This window comes from Salvelinus alpinus, chromosome 2, assembly GCF_045679555.1.
Source record: "Salvelinus alpinus chromosome 2, SLU_Salpinus.1, whole genome shotgun sequence".
Classification (NCBI taxonomy): Eukaryota; Metazoa; Chordata; class Actinopteri; order Salmoniformes; family Salmonidae; genus Salvelinus; species Salvelinus alpinus.
In genome coordinates this window covers 126,845,536-126,866,467 of record NC_092087.1, presented here as the reverse complement: position 1 = coordinate 126,866,467, position 20,932 = coordinate 126,845,536, and the positions used below count along the sequence as shown (strand labels likewise).

Sequence of the window (20,932 nt, the reverse complement as noted above, 5' to 3'; positions counted from 1 at the left end):
ATCAGCCATTTACATAGGTACAAAATATTTTTCACAAATGCACTATATATTCTCTGACATTACATAGCTGTTACAAGTGTTCAATAAACCAGTATTGTCTCATTTATGCATTACAATGGCTCAATGGATCCTTTATTATCCCCGTTTTAAATTGACACTATGAAATGCAATGACAAACCTTTTTAAATGCATCACGTATCTGGTGGCAGATTTCAGAAATGCTTAATGATACAACGGTAACAGTCGCTAGTACTTCTTCAAAGGACTTTGAGTCACTCTTCAATGCAGAAATTCAGAAGTCAGAAGTTTAGACGTTCTGAAACTCAGCCTCTCTAAAGAAACAACTAGACGTCACAGCAGTAACACTCTCTAGTTCTTCTTCAAAGGACTTTCTGAGTCACTCGTGAGAGCAGGAATTCAGAAGTCAGCGAGAGTTCAGACGTTCTGAAGCTCAGCCTGTCAAACGAAGTGTTCAATGGCCAATGAAGCTTAGACTGTCGAGCGCCGGCTGGGGAATGATTGGATTCAGAGCACCCATATAGCGTGTCTGGAACGTGTAGGCCGCGTGCCTAGGGCGTGTGAAAAGCCTCACTCCTCCTCGCCCGTCCTTCTGGGAGGTTAGAATCTCGGATTAGCCATCTGCCCCGGTACGCCGACCACAGCCCTGACGTCAATCTAATCAGGATGCCAGCTGTAGAACCAGTGACCAAAGAACCATTGCTGTTGGTTTCGACCTAGACTTAACTATTGAGGAGTTACAACTGAAATGTACATTAAGTCGTAAGGTTTAGAACGGAGGCACAATGTGATACTCTTTTGTTATACTACTTCAACAATGACACATTCCCATTTTTGGAACATCCAACGTCACTGTAGACATAAAAGTGAAGATGGTTAAAATGTCTGATGGTGTAATTTATATATTGATCGCAACATTTGTTTGGGGACATCATACCAAAGAGAATTACCCCGCTGAGAGGAAGTTAATTGCAGGGCTGAACCTCTCCAGACCCCTGAGCTGCATGCATTTGGATCAGTAGGCTACCGACCAAATTCACTATGACACACAGACGTCAACATTTAATGCACTCAGCTGGTGCACTTGCTTCCCATTTTGCCCGATTCCTATTGTCCTCTGCTATAAGGGACTATAACTCCGCCTCAGTCATCTGCCTGCCCATTAGCAAGGAGTACATAATGCTACCACCACTTCCTTCATGCTAACGTACTAGCATTTTATATGAATTTCAACAGATGCCAGTGAGCAGGATGCATGCATTTATCCTGGCATCTTCCGCTGATATGCCCCATGCTATGGTCAACAGTGACATTCATTCATGCACGTGCTGGTCTTGTCACCCATTCATCCAGTACTGGCATCGTCATTGAGTGAAGCATCAACCCCTCCCTCCATTTTGTTTAGTCAGAGCAGGTGGATGTATGACTCTCTCTTTTCCCTCTCTCTCTCTCTGTCTTTCTCCGGTTATCATCCAGGTTGGCCCAGCTGGCTCCCAGTTCGGGCTGCTTGCCTGCCTGTTTGTGGAGCTCCTCCAGGGCTGGCAGATGCTGGAAAAGCCGTGGAAGGCCTTCCTCAAGCTGGTGGGCATCGTCTTCTTCCTGTTCCTGTGTGGCTTGCTGCCCTGGATCGACAACATCGCCCACATCTTCGGCTTCCTCAGCGGCCTGCTGCTCTCCTTCTCCTTCCTGCCCTACGTGACGTTCGGCGACTTCGACAAGTACCGAAAGCGTGTCCTCATCCTGCTATCGCTGCTGGTCTACCTGGGCCTGCTCTCCTCGTTGGTTGTCTGGTTCTATATCTACCCCATCAACTGGCACTGGCTGGAGCACCTCACCTGCCTGCCCTTCACCGGCAAGTTCTGCGAGAAGTACGACATCGACCATGTGGTGCACTAGAATAGCACTCACTAAAGCGCTAACAGCTAATGCTAGCTGGCTATAGAACCTGGACATTCATTAAAGCGCTAACAGCTAATGCTAACTGGCTTTAGAACCTGGACATTCACTAAAGCGCTAACGGCTAATGCGAGCTGGCTTTAGAACCTGGACAGGAAGCGCAGTGGAAAATACTTTTAAGGGAAACGGAACTTAAAGGGAGAGCGCACCTGGTTCATATGCCCGTAAGCACCCAGGGTATCTACGCACATTGCCTTCAAGACTGTACAGCTATGCTAGTTCCTCTGGAGAGAACGACTCGGTCTGAGCGTGGAGTTAAAGTGGACTTGGAAGACGACAGAGGATATCCTGCCCTGTCGTTTCATAAACTGTCACCTTAATACTACAGAGGCCTCTTATTTGTTACCTTTTGTACTCATTTTCTACAACACTGGATGTATCTAACACTACGTGATATAGCATTTCATTATGTTCAAATACTTTGAATTAGCTGTTCATGTGAGCATTTCACTATGGTATTGAATACAAGTCATACAGTCTGCAACTGGCTGGAGCGTTGTTTCAACTTGAACCTAGTTTTGTGTGCTTTTCATGACTTTTCCATGGCACTTTTTGGGGGGGGGACCAGTTAAGTGTTAAGAATTCCATCCAATAGCAGTTGCCTTTCACAATGAATTATACCGTACAGACAGTGTCAATAAAATAGTGTTATTGTATCTGTAAATGATGCTTGTTTTTCATCTGAAGGATTGGTCTGACCTTCCAAATCCTGCCTTCCAATCTGCCTAGGTTATTTATGGCAACTGTAGGTGCTTGATAAATAGACATCTAACTAATTCCAATTGAACTGTGTCACTGCCTCAAAGACAAGCGGTTGGCCTTACGGAAGGCTTTTCAGTTTAAGTGCACTACTAATTAAACACGTTGACTTGTTTTGGCCATAATTGTGGCGTTTCACTGGACACTGTGGTATAGGTTTGATACGCAAACGTTAATTAAACGTAATATCGTAAGATTATAGGATCTGACTGACCGTCCAAAAGACAGTATGTGATCTGATAGAGCAAACTAGAAAGTCCATGTTGTTTCACTTCAAACTACGATGTGCTTGCACTATATCTCTACAGTAATATATATATATAATAATTATAGCACTTCAGTGCTATCAAAGCAAATTACTTATCAATGTGTTATGCGTATATATTTAAAAAGCGAACGAGAATCCGTGTACTGTGTGCCTTGATCAATGGCCATTGATTCAAGAAAGGCTGCTAGTCACTCTTGCCATTACAGATATCAAAATGGCCAACAGAGTTTCTGCCATCCCGGCCTCCTCCTGGTCTCTTGGATTATGACCCTCTCCTCTGGCAGCTGTCCACTCTTCACTGCTTAGGACGTTTCCTGAGAGGTGGATTACTGCGGTGATGTGGATTATTTGAGCAGGATTTACTATGCTTTGTTAAGTCACTTTACACACCAGCAGTCAACTGGTGGTGTTAATGGCCGACTATGTCAATAACGTGCAATTCTTCGCAGGTGTTGGTTGGACGATCGTTGAGTACTGTTTTACGTTGTTTTGCCATTTGGGCATTTAAATGGTTGTGACCCTGTTTAATTTGCTCAGAATCTGTCCCTCTTTTCTTTTTACATGAACACTTTAGCACAGTCTGCTCCTCTTCATAGGAATTCACCGTGCCTTCTGAAATGTGTGTAACCCTTGAATTTGAGTGTCTGTAAATCGGCAAGCATAAATGCATAAGTCTGTAAATGCATTTGGACCAAATTGATTAGTTATTTATTGGAATAAAAAAGTATACTTTGGAATTTGCTCTTTTACTGAGATATTGTGATATTATTGCTGCAGTTTTTAAGATATTACCCTTACGTGTATGTACAAATTCAAACAATGTTCTTAAAAATAAATGTAAATGTAATAATGTTTCCCCTTGTCTGTCTTGAGCTAATAGATTCAACTACCGGTAACCTTTTGTGAAAATGGCTTGAGGAACTACTTCCTTGGATCTATGCTTCTGAACTATTTCTCTTGACAATCGCATTCAGCCGGGTAGCGTGTTGGTGCTTGAAAAGCTAGGAATAGAAATACTGTTGTAGATTCACCCTCTTCAAGAGAGATTTACTCCACAACTTTAATCTCTGTGGGTCCAGTTTTTGCAAGCTGAGAAGTTGGAAACAAGTTGCTTTGTCTTCTTAATCTGCCATTTGTTAATCATAGAAACCCTACAGTGTAATGCATTTCTACATTCCAAGTGAAAGGGAAACAGTCAGAAACAGAAATGTTTGAAAAATAGTTTATTTTCAAAATGTTATAAAAATCAGTAACGTCTTGATTCAAGATTGATGGAGGTAGAGGTGGTGGTTTTCTACAGAGAAAAAGACAACTCATTTATCAAGGGGAATGGAAAATCCCGGGGAGGGATATTGGTTTTAAATTGCTGCGTTTCAAACATTAAAATACTATAAAGTCTATTTTCAAATACTGTGCCAGCTACAAGTATATTGTTCACAACTCCATACTATATTGTTAATTGGATTCCCATAAATGTGTCATTACACCAACACCCTCCAGACATGGCCTCTAGCGGTAATGCTGCTTACTGAATACAGTAGGCCTAGCTTTGTTTAAAATGCTTGGCAGCAGCAAATAGGCGATTCTCGTGAATCCCTAGAAGTTACACGACAATAATGCTTGCTAATGGACACGTTAGCAGATAAATCCCTATAGCCCCAGGGAGAGGGGTGTGCACTACTGGTCTACTTTGGAGACTGGCGTCTCTGCTGAGAAACAAACACAGCCTGGTTTGCTTATATCCCTCCCTGATATACTGTATATCGGTAAGGTAATCTAATTTAGCTAGTTCTAGCTAAAAGAGTAATACTACCATTAATACTACTACCGTGGTACATACCATTGATAATAAAAGTCACCACCCAGCTCTTTTAGCTGCCCAGTGCATTTTAAAGGCATAAATACAGAAGGATAAACAAAAACATTAGTGATCTTGAAAAGCAAATGAAAGTCCCAGGCAATCGCCCAGGTGTTGATGTGCCATAAAGCTGCATATTCAGACAGGAAGAATGAGATTAAAAGTGTCCTTCTTGGTTGCTTGGCTCACGAGACCACAGTGAAAAAGGGACATTGATTTAATGCTGTTTTAATGCTTGCCATGGATTGATACACAAGCAGCACAGCCACAACACGCTAACAGGAAGAGAGAAGCTAGCTGACCCTTCTTCAATCTAGCTGACCCTTCTTCAATCTAGCCCTATCTGCATTTTCGTTAGATTCTCAAGTCATCCATCAAGATGCAGTTTGTTTGCTAAAATCTCAGACTTAACATGAGTTAAAAAATGTCCAGCATTTTATACAAAAATATGTACTTTGCTGCACTTTTCCTTGCTGTACTTTTCTAATGTAAACCTAGCATTTTTGGCAGTTAGCAGATTCTATTTGGTCATCATGAATAAGACATTTTGTAAAAATGTATAAAGTAATACATTTATAATCACTTAATTACTCAAGTAATTCCATATCTTCCCCAAAGATCATGTCAGCCTTTGAGGTGAAAAAAAGCCTTTCGTGAACGAACACTCACGTTTGACTACCTTTGACTTTGACTACGTTGAGGAGAAATGTACTTACCGTGATATGTGGTTGTCCTACCTAGCTATCTTAAGATGAATGCATTAACTGTAAGTCGCTCTGGATAAGAGCGTCTGCTAAATTATATTTTTTTAAATGCTTGGTCTCTTACGGGTCAACTATCTTCTGTAACACCCACCACGTAGGACACACAAACCCTGCCACAACACAAAACAGTGAGCACAGACAAACACCTACGAGCCACTGCACTAGTATCCCACATGTAACTCACAGCAAGCGTAATCTCGTTCCCAGAAACTTTGTGCAATAGACTGGGAACGAGGTTTCAACGAGCTGCTTACATACAGTGGCAAGAAAAAGTATGTGAACCCTTTGGAATTATCTGGATTTCTGCATAAATTGGTCATAAAATTTGATCTGATCTTCATCTAAGTCACAACAACAGACAAACACAGTCTGCTTAAACTAATAACTCACAAATTATTGTATTTTTCTTGTCTATATTGAATACATCATTTAAACATTCACAGTGTAGGTTGGAAAAAGTATGTGAACCCCTAGGCTAATGACTTCTCCAAAAGCTAATTGGAGTCGGGAGTCAGGTAACCTGGAGTACAATCATTGAGACGGGATTAGAGATGTTAGAGCTGCCCTGCCTTATAAAAAAACACTCACCATATTTGAGTTTGCTATTCACAAGAAGCATTGCCTGATGTGAACAATGCCTCGAACAAAAGAGATCTCAGAAGACCCAAGATTAAGAATTGTTGACTTGCATAAAGCTGGAAAGGGTCACATAAGTATCTATAAAAACCTTGATGTTCATCAGTCCAAGGTAAGACAAATTGTCTATAAATGGAGAAAGTTCAGCACTGTTGCTACTCTCCCTAGAAGTGGCCGTCCTGCAAAGATGACTGCAAGAGCACAGCGCAGAACGCTCAATGAGGTTAAGAAGAATCCTAGAGTGTCAGCTAAAGACTTACAGAAATCTCTGGGACATGCTAACATCTCTTTTGACAAGTCTACGATACGTAAAACACTAAACAAGAATGGTGTTGATGGGAAGACATCACAGAAGAAGCCACTGCTGTCCCCAATTTTTTTTACTGCACGTCTGAAGTTCGCAAAGAGCATATGGATGTTCCACATCGTTACTGGCAAAATGTTCTGAGGACAGATGAAACTAAAGTTGAGTTGCTTGGAAGGAACACAACACTGTGTCGAGAAAAAAAGGCACAGCACGCCAACATCAAAACCTCATCCCAACTGTAAATTATTGTGAAGGGAGCATCATGGTTTGAAGCTGCTTTGCTGCCTCAGGGCCTGGACAGCTTGCTATCATCGACGGAAAAATGAATTCCCAAGTGTATCAGGACATTTTGCAGGAGAATGTAAGGTTATCTGTCTGCCAATTAAAGCTCAACAGAAGTTGGGTAATGCAACAGGACAACAACCCAAAACACAGAAGTAAATCAACAACAGAATGGCTTCAACAGAAGAAAATACGCCTTCTGGAGTGGCCCAGTCAGAGTCCTGACCTCAACCCGATTGAGATGCTGTGGCATGACCTCGAGAGCAGTTCACACCAGACATCCCAAGAATATTGCTGAACTGAAGCAGTTTTATAAAGAGGACTGGTCCAACATTCCTCCTGACCGTTGTGCAGGTCTGATCCGCAACTACAGAAAACGTTTGGTTGAGGTTATTGCTGCCAAAGAAGGGTCAACCAGTTATTAAATCCATGGGTTCACATACTTTTTCCACCCTGCACTGTAAATGTTTACACGGTTCAATAAAGACATGAAAACGTATAATTGTTTGTGTGTTATTAGTTTAAGCAGACTGTGTTTGTCTATTGTTGTAACTTAGATGAAGATCAGATCAAATTTGATGAACAATTTATGCAGAAGTCCAGGTAATTCCAAAGGGTTCACATACTTTTTCTTGCCACTGTAGCCGTCTTCAAGCCACGGAAGGTTAGTCAAACACCCCCCCCATTGAAGGAGGCATCCATCTTGGTTCGTATCCCCTCAAACACCACTGTTGCGGCGCATGTACGCGTGGCCCCGGACAGGGTACATCATCTCAATGAAGGTCAGGGGCCCCACGGTGATGTCGCTGGGGCCCTGCACTTTAAATCCTGACTTCTGGTAGAAAGGGACCAGGAAGTCTTCGCACATGAGCACGGCGCAGCGCACATAGGGCAGGCAGCGCAGGTACTGCAGGTAGCGCCACATCAGGATGGAGCCCTTGCCTTGCTGCCGGAAGGTGCGGTGGACAGCAAGCACATGGAGGTGGACCGTGGAGCCATGGGGCTTGTGGAGGGTGAGAGCGTCCTGAAAAAGGAGGGAGGGAAGCCTGAGTTTTGAGTGCATGAGTGCAATGTGAGATCCCCCGACTAACCATTTATCATTGTCATGGAGATTTTTTCATGATCAACTCTATTGAACCCTGAATTGACAGGTTTGTGTGGATGTAAGCTTGGTTAATGTGGATGTAAGCTTGGTTGTGTGGATGTAAGGTTGGTTGCATTCTCTGATTTTGAGATGTTTTATATAAAAACCTTGAAGTCCCTGTGCTAAAAAAAGGATTGTACTTATCTATTGATAAAATACCACATGGAAGTACATCCTCGAAGCTTGTCTTTTGATTAATTGGGTAGGCTACCAAAAGTCATTCATTATAATAAAGACAATGTCCCACTTATTCAACACATTTTGACTTGGGGCTTACCATGGCTAGTTTCTCCTGGTCCCACAGTGATCCTATGATGAAGGCAACGAGGCGTCCCTCCTCAAACCAGCCCAGAGACAGCTCAGGGCACAGCGTCAGGAAGTGACACACCTCATCCAAGTGGAGCGGACACTCTCCAGACACAGAGATGAAGGCTGAGGAGGGCAGACAGACAACACAAGTCCATGATCAAGTACACACGTAGTTGTTTAGTCTAATCTCAGTTTGCTTACTTCCAACTAATCTCAGCATAAAAAGAAACGTCCCTTTTTCAGGACCCTGTCTTTCAAAGATAATTCGTAAAAATCCAAATAACTTCACAAATCTTCATTGTAAAGGGTTTAAACACTGTTTCCCATGCTTGTTCAATGAACCATAAACAAGAGCCCGCAATAAACTGAGAGAGGCTGGACTGAGGGCTTGTAGGCCTGTTGTAAGGCAGGTTCTCACCAGACATCACCGGCAACAACGTTGCCTATGGGCACAAACCTACCGTCGCTGGACCAGACAGGACTGGCAAAAAGTGCTCTTCACTGACGAGTTGCGGTTTTGTCTCACCGGGGGTGATGGTATGATTCGCGTTTATCGTCAAACGAATGAGCGTTACACCGAGGCCTGTACTCTGGAGCAGGATCGATTTGGAGGTGGAGGGTCCATCATGGTCTGGGGCTGTGTGTCACAGCATCATCGGACTGAGCTTGTTGTCATTGCAGGCAATCTCAACGATGTGTGTTACAGGGAAGACATCCTCCTCCCTCATGTGGTACCCTTCCTGCAGGCTCATCCTGACATGACCCTCCAGCATGACAATGCTAACAGCAATACTGCTCGTTCTGTGCGTGATTTCCTGCAAGACAGGAATGTCAGTGTTCTGCCATGGCCAGCGAAGAGCCCGAATCTCAATCCATTTGAGCACGTCTGGGACCTGTTGGGTCGGAGGGTGAGGGCTAGGGCCATTCCCCCCAGAAATGTCCGGGAACTTGCAGGTGTCTTGGTGGAAGAGTAGGGTAACATCTCACAGCAAGAACTGGCAAATCTGGTGCAGTCCATGAGGAGGAGATGCACTGCAGTACTTAATGCAGCTGGTAGCCACACCAGATACTGACTGTTACTTTTGATTTTGACCCCCCCTTTGTTCAGGGACACATTATTCAATTTCTGTTAGTCACATGTCTGTGGAACTTGTTCAATTTATGTCTCAGTTGTTGAATCTTGTTATGTTCATACAAATATTTACACATGTTAAGTTTGCTGAAAAGGACGTTTCTTTTTTTGCTGAGTTTACATGCTTGGTGACATGTATCCCATCATGACTGACTGACTGTTTGTTTGTCATGAATTTGGTTGGTATCCAAAGATTTATTTCCAAAATATATATTAGCCTAGTCTATAATTTTTTTTTTTAAGTAAACTTTAAACGTAAAGCACCTCATCATTAAGTAGTCTACATTTGACAAGTCCAATTAATGACAAAGCATATATTTTTTCACAAAACATCAATATACCTTTTAATGTCTAGGTATAACGTTGTAAAGAAAAACGACCAGTATTGGGGTAAAAACAAGTTCTACATTTTAGTAAGTTAAAAGTTGTTACCCTCTCTCTCGATCTCAAACACGCTGATTGCGTCCTCCGGGCTGAGGCAACGGAGCATTAGGAGGCTAGATTTCAGGAAAGGCAGGGCACTGACTGTCGACATGGTGTCTGATCGAAGTTCCAAGCTCTTAAATCAAATAGAAATGTTGAACTTTCAATATAATTTATACTTGGGTATTGAATGGCTGCCTGTCTCTTCAATAGCTGCTCCACTTAAGTGATCCAAGTGAAGACGGGTTGTGCGTAAAGTCTGAGGTTAATGTGGTGCGCCGTGTGTATTTATACCGTTGGCAGTAAGCGCTATTAGTCATAAGCCTACAAGCTGGATGACCAAATTCTGAGAGAATACCTGTCAACAATAAACATATTGACCCGGATTTATTGGGATATTCGTCACTTGTGTTTGGAATTAGCCTCATGTAAAGATGCAACTAATGGATCGGCTTTTGGCTAAGCCTAGGTATCACATATTTTTTGTTATTTAATTTATATCTATAAATTACAATTTACATATAGGTCTAAAAATTCAGTGTTTGATGGGTACAGTTTTGGCCTTCTATACTGGACAAAAATATGAACATGCATGACCCAATTTCAAAGATTTTACTGAGTTATAGTTCATATAAGGAAATCAGTCAATTGAAATAAACTCTTTAGGCCCTAATCTATGGATTTCACATGACTGAGAATACAGATATGCATCTGTTGGTCACAGATCCATTTTTTTTTAAAAGGTATGTGCGTGCATCAGAATACCAGTCAGTATCTGGTGTGACCACCATTTGCCTCATGCAGCGTGCATGCAGTCTTTCTCATAGAGTTGACCAGGCTGTTGATTGTAGCCTGTGGAATGTAGTCCCAATCCTCTTCAATGGGTGTGCGAAGTTGCTGGATATTGGCAGGAACTGGAAAACGCTGTCGTACATGCCGATCCAGAGCATCCCAAACATGCTCAATGGGTGACATGTCTGGTGAGTATGTAGGCTATGGAAGAACTGGGACATTTTCAGGTTCCAGGAATTGTGTACAGATCTGTGCAACATGTGACCGTGCGTTATCATGCTGAAACACGAGTTGATGGCGGCAGATGAATGGCATGACAATGGGCCTCAGGATCTCGTCACGGTATCTCTGTGCATTCAAATCGCCATCGATAAAATGCATTTGTGATTGTTGTTTGTAGCTTATGCCTGCCCATACCATAACCCCACCGCCCCCATGGCTCACTTTGTTCACAACATTGACATTAGCAAACCGCTCGCCTACACAACACTATACACATGGTCTGTGATCGTGAGGCCGGTTGGACATACTGTTATATTCTCTAAAATGAAGCTGGAGGTGGCTTATGGTAGAGAAACTAACATTAAATGATCAATTATCTGGTGGACATTCCTGCAGTCAGAATGCCAATTGCAGCTCCTTCAAAACTTGAGACATCTGTGGCATTGTGTTGTGTGACAAAACTGCACATTTTAGAGTGGGCTTTTATTGTCCCCAGCACATCATTGTGTAATGATCATGTTGTTTAATCAGCTTCTTGATATGCCACACCTGTCAGGTGGATGGATTATCTTGGCAAAGGAGAAATGCTCACTAACAGGGATGTAAACAAATGTGTGCACAACATTTTAGAGAAATAAGCTTTTTGTGCACATGGAAAATGTCTGGGACCTTATATTTCAGCTCATGAAACATGGGACCAACACTACATGTTGCGTTTATATTTTTGTTCAGTGTATAATTTCAAATATAAGTGGAATATAGACTGTGTGTAATTGTAAAATGCCTATTTTATTTATATGTTGATATCAATATCACTCTATTCCGCATAGAATAGGCCTACTGGTGATTGTATTACGAATCTTATCGTTTGCCCTCATCTATTTACCAAACGTCATGTAACTCAAATAAGGGAAACTTTTCCATTGTACATCAATTGTCTCGAGATTGTGGTTCATGTTTTTTTCCCCCATGTAAGAGTTTGTTGATCATTATTTCAGTTTTAATGTATAGTTTATCCCCTGCTGGCAATACGTTGCTGACCAATACGAAATTAGTCTTGTTGTTTTTTGGGTACCTGATAAATGCAGGTATAGAACAGAGTTAGCGTCTGTATTGGTTGGAATCGCATTATATACATTTTTATAGATTAATACATGCATCTTTGCGCTTGACAAATAAGACCAACGTCCCCATATGCCCCTTCACGTTAGCTTACATAACACAACTACAGTGTCAGGTACGGTCTGCATAAAATATGTTATTTCATGCCAAAATCCTGTGAAACCATGCAATAATGGCTGCAATAATAAGCCAATTTCAGCACTCGACACTGACACCAAGTGGCGAAAATTGGCATAGAACGCCTATTCGAGCCCGGGCTACAGACTTGTTGATGAAATTGACGTCTTCTTTTTCATTATGTTTGCATTTCTATAAGAAATTATATTTAAAAAATACCACGATCATGGCTGTGATATTTAATTAACTTTATTGTTAGGCTGTGTCCTAAGGGAGACCCTAATCCTACGAAATTGGCCACATTACATCATACATTTGTGTCATCATGTAGCTAGCAACACCTGCCTGTGTGACTAGAATATAAAGAAAGATGTGTTATAATAACGGTGTGATATAAGTGTCTGCTGTCTCAGACTCATTTATTCAGAGTCAAACCAACGCTGAAATAAAAAACACCTTTGTCAATCTGACAGACCCTCGACTCTTCTCGGAGTGCATTTACGCAGCGCGCGCCCTACCGACGTAAACACGTGCACTTCCCTAGTTACAGGTTTTTCTTTTTTCTTCTCCACCATCTCTCCCCCTTTCTCGCATTATTCCCTGACAACTGCAGCGATGGCGGAACCGGTGGCATCGGACGCAATAGCAACAGACGCAGCTCTTTCTCCGGCTGTAAGCCCGGGTTCGGAGCCTCCATCCATGGCGCTCTCTCCTTCTGCAGGCGGCTCCCAGCGGCTTCTTTTCTCTCACGATTTGGTGTCAGGTCGGTATCGCGACTTGGTCCGGTTCGGCCTAGTCAGAATGATACAAGGCGAGGAGGAGTTTGATTCAGACTCGGACCTCGAAGATGGCGGAGGTAGAGGCGGTGGTGGTGGTGGCTGTATCCCCTGTAACTCGGACACCGAGAGCAGTGTTGTGGACAGCCTGGCACCTCTGGGAAGGGGTTTTGTCCGGGTACAGTGGTACCCAGAAGGAGGGAAACAAGACATACGGGAAACAAAGGTAATTGTCTGCTAACGTTAGCTAACTAGCCACACAATATGTTTTCAACGTTGGGAGGTAACATTTAGTTAGTTAGCTCGCTTCCAGCACAAGGTGTGTTTTCCCGTTATTGACAGCTAACGCTAGCTGATTCAATTAATTAGTAACGGTACACCGCCACCGGTTTAGCACGCTATAACCAGCATTGCGAACGTTTTATTCGCGCGCTTGTGTACTTGTTTGTTGCAATTACTATACCTAGTTTCAGCATATTGCCCACATTTCTTTAAATGTACTGTACAACTGGGTGTGACATAGCATGTTTGGCTAGCTAACTTTTTATTATTGCTTACTGGTTAAACGACTAGCTAGTGTGCTAGTCATTTATTTAGGTATAACTAACATTCTCCACGAACCAGTTTAGGTAACTGGCACGTTGGCTAGGCTAACTTGCTAGCTAATTAAACGCACGTAAATGACCAATTAACTAGCTAGTTTGCATCTTAGGTTTTCAGTAAATGAATCATTGACAACTTTTGTAGGAGAGGGTACACTTGCTAAAACTGCTGCTTAAACAATGAGATAAAGGACTTTAACTGAATCCTGTAAGGTGGTCTCTAGCTGATGCTGTATCTGACACTGACAGCTCAAGCTAGCCATGACCCATAATCATATGAGATGAGATTGCTAAAATGATATCACCGATAGAACAATGACCCAGATGTTTCACCGGATCTATAAACCCGAAGCATCTGGTTGACGTATCCACTCACCACCAAATGTGATGAGCGGAAGCCCAATTGCCGGCAGTGGGAGGAGATGGATTTTGGCCGACTTTCTGCTAATTTTGTCATTGATGAAGCATATTTGATCTCGATGCAGTTTTCTATCCCCATAAGAGGCGGTTGTTTAGGAGGGCGAATTGAGTTATTGCACACGCGTAGGCCTTCTCTAATATGCAAATACATGCTAGAATGCGTCAATATGGGTTCTGCCCACTTCCTTGCTTGTTCTGCCCACTTATTAATTTGCTCCCATTAGACCACAGCCTGTTGTTTCCATCTTGGGTTAGTTATACAAATCTTTGATTCTATGCTAAACCCTCCACTACACGAGGAGTCAGTTTAATCAAAGATACTGATGGTGTAATGTTAGTTTTCTATTGGCCAAAGGCAGTCTTAAAGTGGATAGCATCTTGCGTGACTGACATTTAAAGCGGATAGGTTTTGCTGACGTGTCATTTATTATTAACAATAATACATCGATACAAAGCTATAAATGGTATTTAACCTCGCCTGTGAATGCATTTCACATTAATGACCAAACGTAGTTGGAAGCAGGTTGAGGCTATCATCATATTACATAGGGAAAGATAACCTATGCCATCACAAAAAAATCAAGGTAAATAGGGTCCAATTGAATGAATATTGTGAATCGAAAGGAAGATTGCCCTAAGCAGAGTATCCAAGCTCTCAAAGCCCATACATAAAAGCTTTGTCGGGCCAGTATCATTACAAACCAAATAGAGAGCTATTGACATAATGGGATTCAGTACTGCAGTAACAGGGAGCTCAGTCCAGGGCCGTATGGAAAAGGGTCACTGAGGGAGTAGAGCTGGGATGGGTTGGGCCTAGAAGATACTCACAGTAAACAGTGCTGCTTTGTCCTCTGGAGTAAATGTGTAAAGTTCTAGCAATGGAGTCAGGTTCTGGAAGTCAGGACAAAGGTCTAGTCATGTATCTGTGGGGATAGCAATGGGTCAGGGATGTTTACCTACACACACAAGGGTGACTCGGCTCTGTGTGACTTTGAATGCCGGTCTTGTTTTAGGCCTTAAACATTTCCCTCAGTTTGTGTGTTTGTCCAGCCTGATCTGTGTGTTTATTCTTCTTCCTTGTGTGTGTGCGCGTGTCTGTTTGGCTGTCCGTTAGGGCTGGGAATTGCCAGGGACCTCACGATACGATATTGCGATTCTCATGGTTCTACATGTATTGCGATTCGTTGTTCCAAACATATTGCTCAATATATGTCTACTGCAGAGGGACAAGAGCGCCATGAGAACTAGTTTTGATCAGTCATGGAAATAAAAGTGCTGAAAACAAATATGCTACCTATTTAAAAAGGAGATGGGAAATGACTGGAGTTTTGATGCAGATGTACCGAACTAGTGCAAAAATTATATTGTCAATACAATATGATCTATCGTCAAATAATATCCCGATATGTAACTGTATCGATTTTGTTTTCCCCCATCACTACTGTCAGTGTGCATCCTCTGTCTACCTACTGCTCAGATGGTGTTTCTTCAGTCACATATTCTCTTGAGCAACTCAAAGATTCACATCTATAATTCATGACCAGGCCACTTCCTGCAGTATGCAAAAATGGCATATTTCCAAGAAAGTCTGTCCTTAGATTGACTGACTGCTTTTATTTCTCACCTTCCTCTGCTTTATACCCATTTTCACACACTTCCGGGGACACTGGGATAGGGGGCTGCGTCAATGTGTACGAAAAGTCAGTACCTTAACCCTAGTTTTGCATAGTCATGCATCCAAATCATGTTTTCACACCAGACTTTGGAGGTCTGAAGATTTGGCTAGAATGGTGTGCAAATGTTTTAGTGGATTCCCCCCACGTGCTCGTGGAAGTGGTGCTGCGTTATGTTAGTCACTGTTTTCCCACCGGGTAGGACACATTTTGCGGAGAGTTGTTGCATATGCTAGTTTGTAACATTGCAGGAAATATAAGAAAACCTAGAGGACAAACGGATTTCTGTTTTGCCAGAGATGTGCTCTATACATAAAATTGAGTCGTTGAAGGCACTACAACTCCTCTGCTTGATCACTACAAATTTTTTTTTTTGACGTGTCTACTACAGGCTATGGTAAAAGTTTATGTATCAATTGTTGCCGACGGTCTCCGATTTCTTGAAATTGAAAGTAACCACAAACACGGCATACATCAACATATTTTGATGGGATTTTAATCAACTATTCCCGACCACTGTTGATCCTACGGCACAAACTAATTTAGAGGGCACCTTTTCCATTCTCCACCTAAGCAAGGGATTGGTTTAAAGTGTTGTAAGGCGTCACTGGTTTCCACCGCTTTGTAGCTACTTTCTGCCATTGACTTTACAAGGCTTTCCTATTAGAGAAGCCTGGCTATCTGATTACCTGATTCACCAGCCTCTGTCTCCCTCACTGCTACTGTCTTCCTCAAAGGTTTTTACCAATGAGGAGTTTATTCAGGATTTGTATGGCAGATATTTACTTCAAGACAGAGAAGGCGAACAACATAGTTTCGACAAACAAGTAGACAGGCCTATGGCTCAGTTTTGTGACTTGTTGTCTCAACGTGACATATGCGTCCGTGAGGTAAAGTTGAACAAATTCCCTCTCGCATTCAGTTCCTCGCAAACGTACTCGGAGACAGTGTAATAGAAAAAGAAGCGTCCCCGTGGGGTGCAAAGCTTGCATTTCCCACTGTCACCTGTCTTTTTTTTCTTCTTCAGGTGGAACCATATTACTCTTCATCAAGTTCCCCTGTGGAAACTTATTTAGATGCAGGCCGCTGCATCAACAATGGCAGACTGACACAATTTTATCTGCACTGTAATAAGCTATGCCACATTTTCCCTATGAAATCTTAATTACATCTCCAAAAGGAGAGTATCGTGTGATTGGTCTCAGATCTTCCACTGGCGTGGCACTGGTTCAATTAGAGGTCGACCGATTATGATTTTTCAATACCGATTATTGGTGGACCAAAAAAGCCGATACCGATTAATCGGCGTTTTTTGTTGTTGTAATAATGACAATTACAACAATACTGAATGAACACTTATTTTAACTTAATATAATACATCAATAAAATCAATTTAGCCTCACATAAATAATGAAACAAAGTGTTGGAGAAGAAAGTAAAAGTGCAATATGTGCCATGTAAGAAAGCTAACGTTTAAGTTCCTTGCTCAGAACATGAGAACATATGAAAGCTGGTGGTTCCTTTTAACATGAGTCTTCAATATTCCCAGGTAAGAAGTTTTAGGTTCTAGTTATTATAGGACTATTTCTCTCTCTACGATTTGTATTTCATATACCTTTGACTATTGGATGTTTTTATAGGCACTTCAGTATTGCCAGTGTAACAGTATAGCTTCCATCTCTCTCCTCGCCGCTACCTGGGCTCGAACCAGGAACACATCGACAACAGCCACCCTCGAAGCAGCGTTACCCATGCAGAGCAAGGGAAAAACTACTCCAAGTCTCAGAGCGAGTGACGTTTGAAACGCTATTAGCGCGCACCCCGCTAACTAGCTAGCCATTTCACATCGGTTACACCAGCCTAATCTCAGGAGTTGATAGGCTTGAAGTCATAAACAGCGCAATGCTTGAAGCATTGCGAAGAGCTGCTGGCAAAACGCACGAAAGTGCTGTTTGAATGAATGCTTACGAGCCTGCTGGTGCCCACCATTGCTCAGTCAGACTGCTCTATCAAATCATAGACTTAATTATAACATAATAACACACAGAAATACGAGCCTTAGGTCATTAATATGGTCGAATCCGGAAACTATCATCTCCAAAACAAAACATTTATTCTTTCAGTGAAATACGGAACCGTTCTGTATTTTATCTAACAGGTGGCATCAATAAGTCTAAATATTCCTGTTACATTGCACGACCTTCAATGTTATGTCATAATTACGCAAAATTCTGGCAAATTAGTTTGCAATGAACCAGGCGACCCAAAATGTTGCATATACTCTGACTCTGCGTGCAATGAACGCAAGAGAAGTGACACAATTTCACCTGGTTAATATTGCCTGCTAACCTGGATTTCTTTTAGCCAAATATGCGGGTTTAAAAATACATACCTCTGTGTATTGATTTTAAGAAAGGCATTGATGTTTATGGTTAGGTACACGTTGGAGCAACGACAGTCCTTCTTCGCGAATGCGCACTGCATCGATTATATGCAACGCAGGACACGCTAGATAAACTAGTAATATCATCAACCATGTGTAGTTATAACTAGTGATTATGATTGATTGTTTTTTACAAGATAAGTTTAATGCTAGCTAGCAACTTACCTTGGCTTCTTACTGCATTCGCGTAACAGGCGGGCTCCTCGTGAGGCAGGTGGTTAGAGCGTCGGACTAGTTAACCGTAAGGTTGCAAGATTGAATCCCTGAGCTGACAAGGTAAAAATCTGTCGTTCTGCCCCTGAACAAGGCAGTTAACCCACCGTTCCTAGGCCGTCATTGAAAATAAGAATGTGTTCTTAACTGACTTGCATAGTTAAATAAAGGTGTTAAATCGGCGTCCAAAATTATCGATTTCCGATTGTTATGAAAACTTGAACTGGGCCGTTCCGATTAATCGGTCGACCTCTAGTTTCAATCACTTCCCAGAACCCCATTATCCAAGCCGGTCAAGAACATGCTTTGCATATTTCATTCACCGCCTGACTCCGAGACAGTGAAAGATATGAGGGATATGTGTAAAGCTTGGCACATTGCGTTGAGCCTCATAAGAGATAATAGGTGTGAGGTATCACATCTGGCAGTGATTGGGAGTCCCATAGGGCGGCGCACAATTGGCCCAGCGTCATCCAGGTTTGGCCGGGGTAGACCGTCATTGTAAATAAGAATTTGTTCTTAACTGACTTGCCTAGTTAAATAAAAGTTCATTAAAAATATATATTAAATATCATCTAGGTCAAGGACACCGCCTCTCTCTCTGACGTCTTTGTTTGAGTGGGCAATCATTTTCCTCTATAGTGATCTCTCCATCCAACCTGATTGGAAAGGAAGGTGGGTTGCTTTGCTAGTTCTATCAGAGGTGGACTACTACCCAATGTTTCAATTTTGCTTTCTTCAAGAATTAAAAGTGAAATGGTTTTAATGAGGCTCAGTTGAATAGAATCTATAGCTACCCGTTTTAAACCTGATTGGAATGGAAGGCGCTTTGTGCTCTCACAATGGTGGGCTAGTCATATTATAAACTGTACGAAGAAGCCCATGTTTCAACCTTGCTGTCTTCATCAAGACCTGTGTGAAAAGCTGTTCATATTGGGCTCAGTTAAATGGAATAACCGCTAACTGGAGGTGCCTCCTGAATAGCAACCATTACATCGCTAGCCTAGCAAGGACGCTAGGACTGAAAATAGTGCATCCCTTGACTACGAAGGACATTGTCTCTCAATGGTCCCTCAATGAGGTTAAGGGGTCTATTGAAGGTCTTTGACAGGGTTCATGCTGTGGAAGCCTGTGGCTGCCTACAATTCAGTACAGCGACACTGAGCACACAGCAGCATTGCTAGGACACTAGCTAACTCAGCCCCGTTGCTGCAGTACACTGTCTAGCACTCCCTAGCTTTCTTTTGATAGGCTTTCCAAGGCTCTGACTGCAGCAGGTAGCTGACAGTGGAACGCAGGGCGTGGTACTGAGGTCGGGGCGATGGTTTCCCTCCCACCCTCTTATCCCTTATTCAAGGCTGTGCTCGGAGACGGAGCTGTCAGACGGGGGTCTGAGGTGACCGTGACGCCTAGGCCCTGGGGGTGGAGGAGGGGTGGCGTGATGCTGCTAATGACGGTGGGTGCAGCCGTGGCCAGGGCCTACTGCTGCCGACTCTACCGCAGAGAGAGAGAGAGAGAGAGAGAGAGAGAGGGGGACGAAGAGAGAAGGGAGGAGAGAGAGGGATGGAGAGAGTAAAGGGAGAAAGAGGATGAAGGGAGCTGGAAAGCGAATGAGGGGAAATGAGAGGGGGCACGAGGGAGAGATACAGTGAGGGGAACAAGAAGAGGGAGGGAAAGAGGAAGAGATGGGCTAGCTCTGGGCAGATGGTTGCTATGCTAATGAAGAGCTTTTTGTCCTTAAGTGGGCCCCCCCTTCTGTCCCATTGGTTCTTTTTTTCCCTTTTTCCCCTTTAATTTCTTATTTTACCAGGGTCTATTTTTAGAGGTTTTTGTTTTCTTGTTGCAAGCAGTTGCAGTTATAGGCCTAACCCCTTAGTTTGCTCAATAGGCCAATATCTCTTTTTACTTACCGACTTGGGAGTATTTGGTCTCCTTTTGTTGTCCGGAAGGTAGTGCGGTCCTTTCAGGGTGCTGTTTACAGGTATTGCTAAAGCTAATCTATGCTAGGCTAAAATGCTGAGTATCAGCATTCACCCGTATTGTTTATGACTGTGGTTTATCCGGGGTAATGAGTGAGTATTCCGTCAGATAACGGCCTGTGTTGGGCACTGGAATGTGGTTTGATATACATTAGGTATCACCACACGACTAGCTGAAAAGGCATTAGAGGTATGCTTTCTAGAGGCTCGTAAGCAGCAGCACAAGGCTCATGCTTTGTTTTTCTTAACTCGTCTCTCCTGCTCTGTCCCCTCTGGAGAACATGTCATACATAAACCTTGGTCCTATTTGTCACCTTTGTCACCTTTTTGCCCCGTCATCCTCCCCCCCGTCTCATGGCCTGTCTGCTGGAGATGTATGGGTGGTTGGAAGGATCCATCTCTGTGATGGGTGCAGTTTAGGTTTTTGCCCTAGCACTACACAGCTGATTCATATAACCAACTCATCAAGCTTTGATTATTTGAATCAGCTGTGTAGTGCTAAGGCAAAAAACAAAAGGTGAAACCGGGGGTGCAGGACTGAGTTTGGGAAGCCCTGGCCTATACAGTTGATGCCTTGCGAGTCACTCCACATGTGCTGATAACAGTAGCTAGCTAGCCTTCCCCAATCATATTGAGACATCAACCATCTTGTCATTATTAGGTTATTAATTATCCAGCCAACTCATTAGCATGGTGCTTGAATAATTGCCATTAGCG

General features: G+C 42.7%; 3 protein-coding genes across 8 annotated transcripts in view; 2 read left to right on the top strand and 1 right to left on the bottom strand.

The window, feature by feature from the left end:
• Positions 1-3,855, top strand: part of LOC139568682 (inactive rhomboid protein 2-like) — a 39,392-nt gene extending 35,537 nt beyond the window's left edge. For all 5 annotated transcript variants that reach the window (XM_071390684.1, XM_071390682.1, XM_071390681.1 and 2 more), the window contains one exon: positions 1,495-3,855. In XM_071390684.1, the coding sequence (XP_071246785.1) occupies positions 1,495-1,914 (420 nt within the window). In that variant the 3' untranslated portion in view covers positions 1,915-3,855. The remainder of the gene's footprint in view (positions 1-1,494) is intronic.
• Positions 3,856-4,209: 354 nt separating this feature from the next.
• LOC139568684 (serotonin N-acetyltransferase-like) lies at positions 4,210-10,095 on the bottom strand. The gene is made up of 3 exons (XM_071390688.1): positions 9,866-10,095; positions 8,270-8,424; positions 4,210-7,872 (listed from the first exon to the last, which is right to left on the bottom strand). The coding sequence occupies exons 1-3, from the start codon at positions 9,966-9,968 to the stop codon at positions 7,567-7,569; spliced, it is 564 nt and encodes a 187-aa protein (XP_071246789.1). The 5' UTR covers positions 9,969-10,095; the 3' UTR covers positions 4,210-7,566.
• Positions 10,096-12,602: 2,507 nt separating this feature from the next.
• The window catches only part of LOC139568679 ((E3-independent) E2 ubiquitin-conjugating enzyme UBE2O-like), a 45,711-nt gene continuing 37,381 nt past the window's right edge, over positions 12,603-20,932 (top strand). The window contains exon 1 of one of the 2 annotated variants that reach the window (XM_071390677.1): positions 12,603-13,111. In XM_071390677.1, coding sequence (XP_071246778.1) covers positions 12,725-13,111 — 387 coding nt within the window. In that variant the 5' untranslated portion in view covers positions 12,603-12,724. The remainder of the gene's footprint in view (positions 13,112-20,932) is intronic. The other variant, XM_071390676.1, reaches the window with a different exon arrangement.

What these genes read in the sequence shown, in the direction of transcription:
- LOC139568684 (XM_071390688.1), bottom strand. Translation starts at nt 9,968, where the DNA reads ATGTCGACAGTCAGTGCCCTGCCTTTCCTGAAATCTAGCCTCCTAATG. An exon ending in GTTTGAGATCGAGAGAGAGG is followed by an intron (nt 8,425 to 9,865) that starts GTAACAACTTTT and finishes TGCCCTCCTCAG; the next exon opens with CCTTCATCTCTGTGTCTGGA. An exon ending in ACCAGGAGAAACTAGCCATG is followed by an intron (nt 7,873 to 8,269) that starts GTAAGCCCCAAG and finishes CTCCTTTTTCAG; the next exon opens with GACGCTCTCACCCTCCACAA.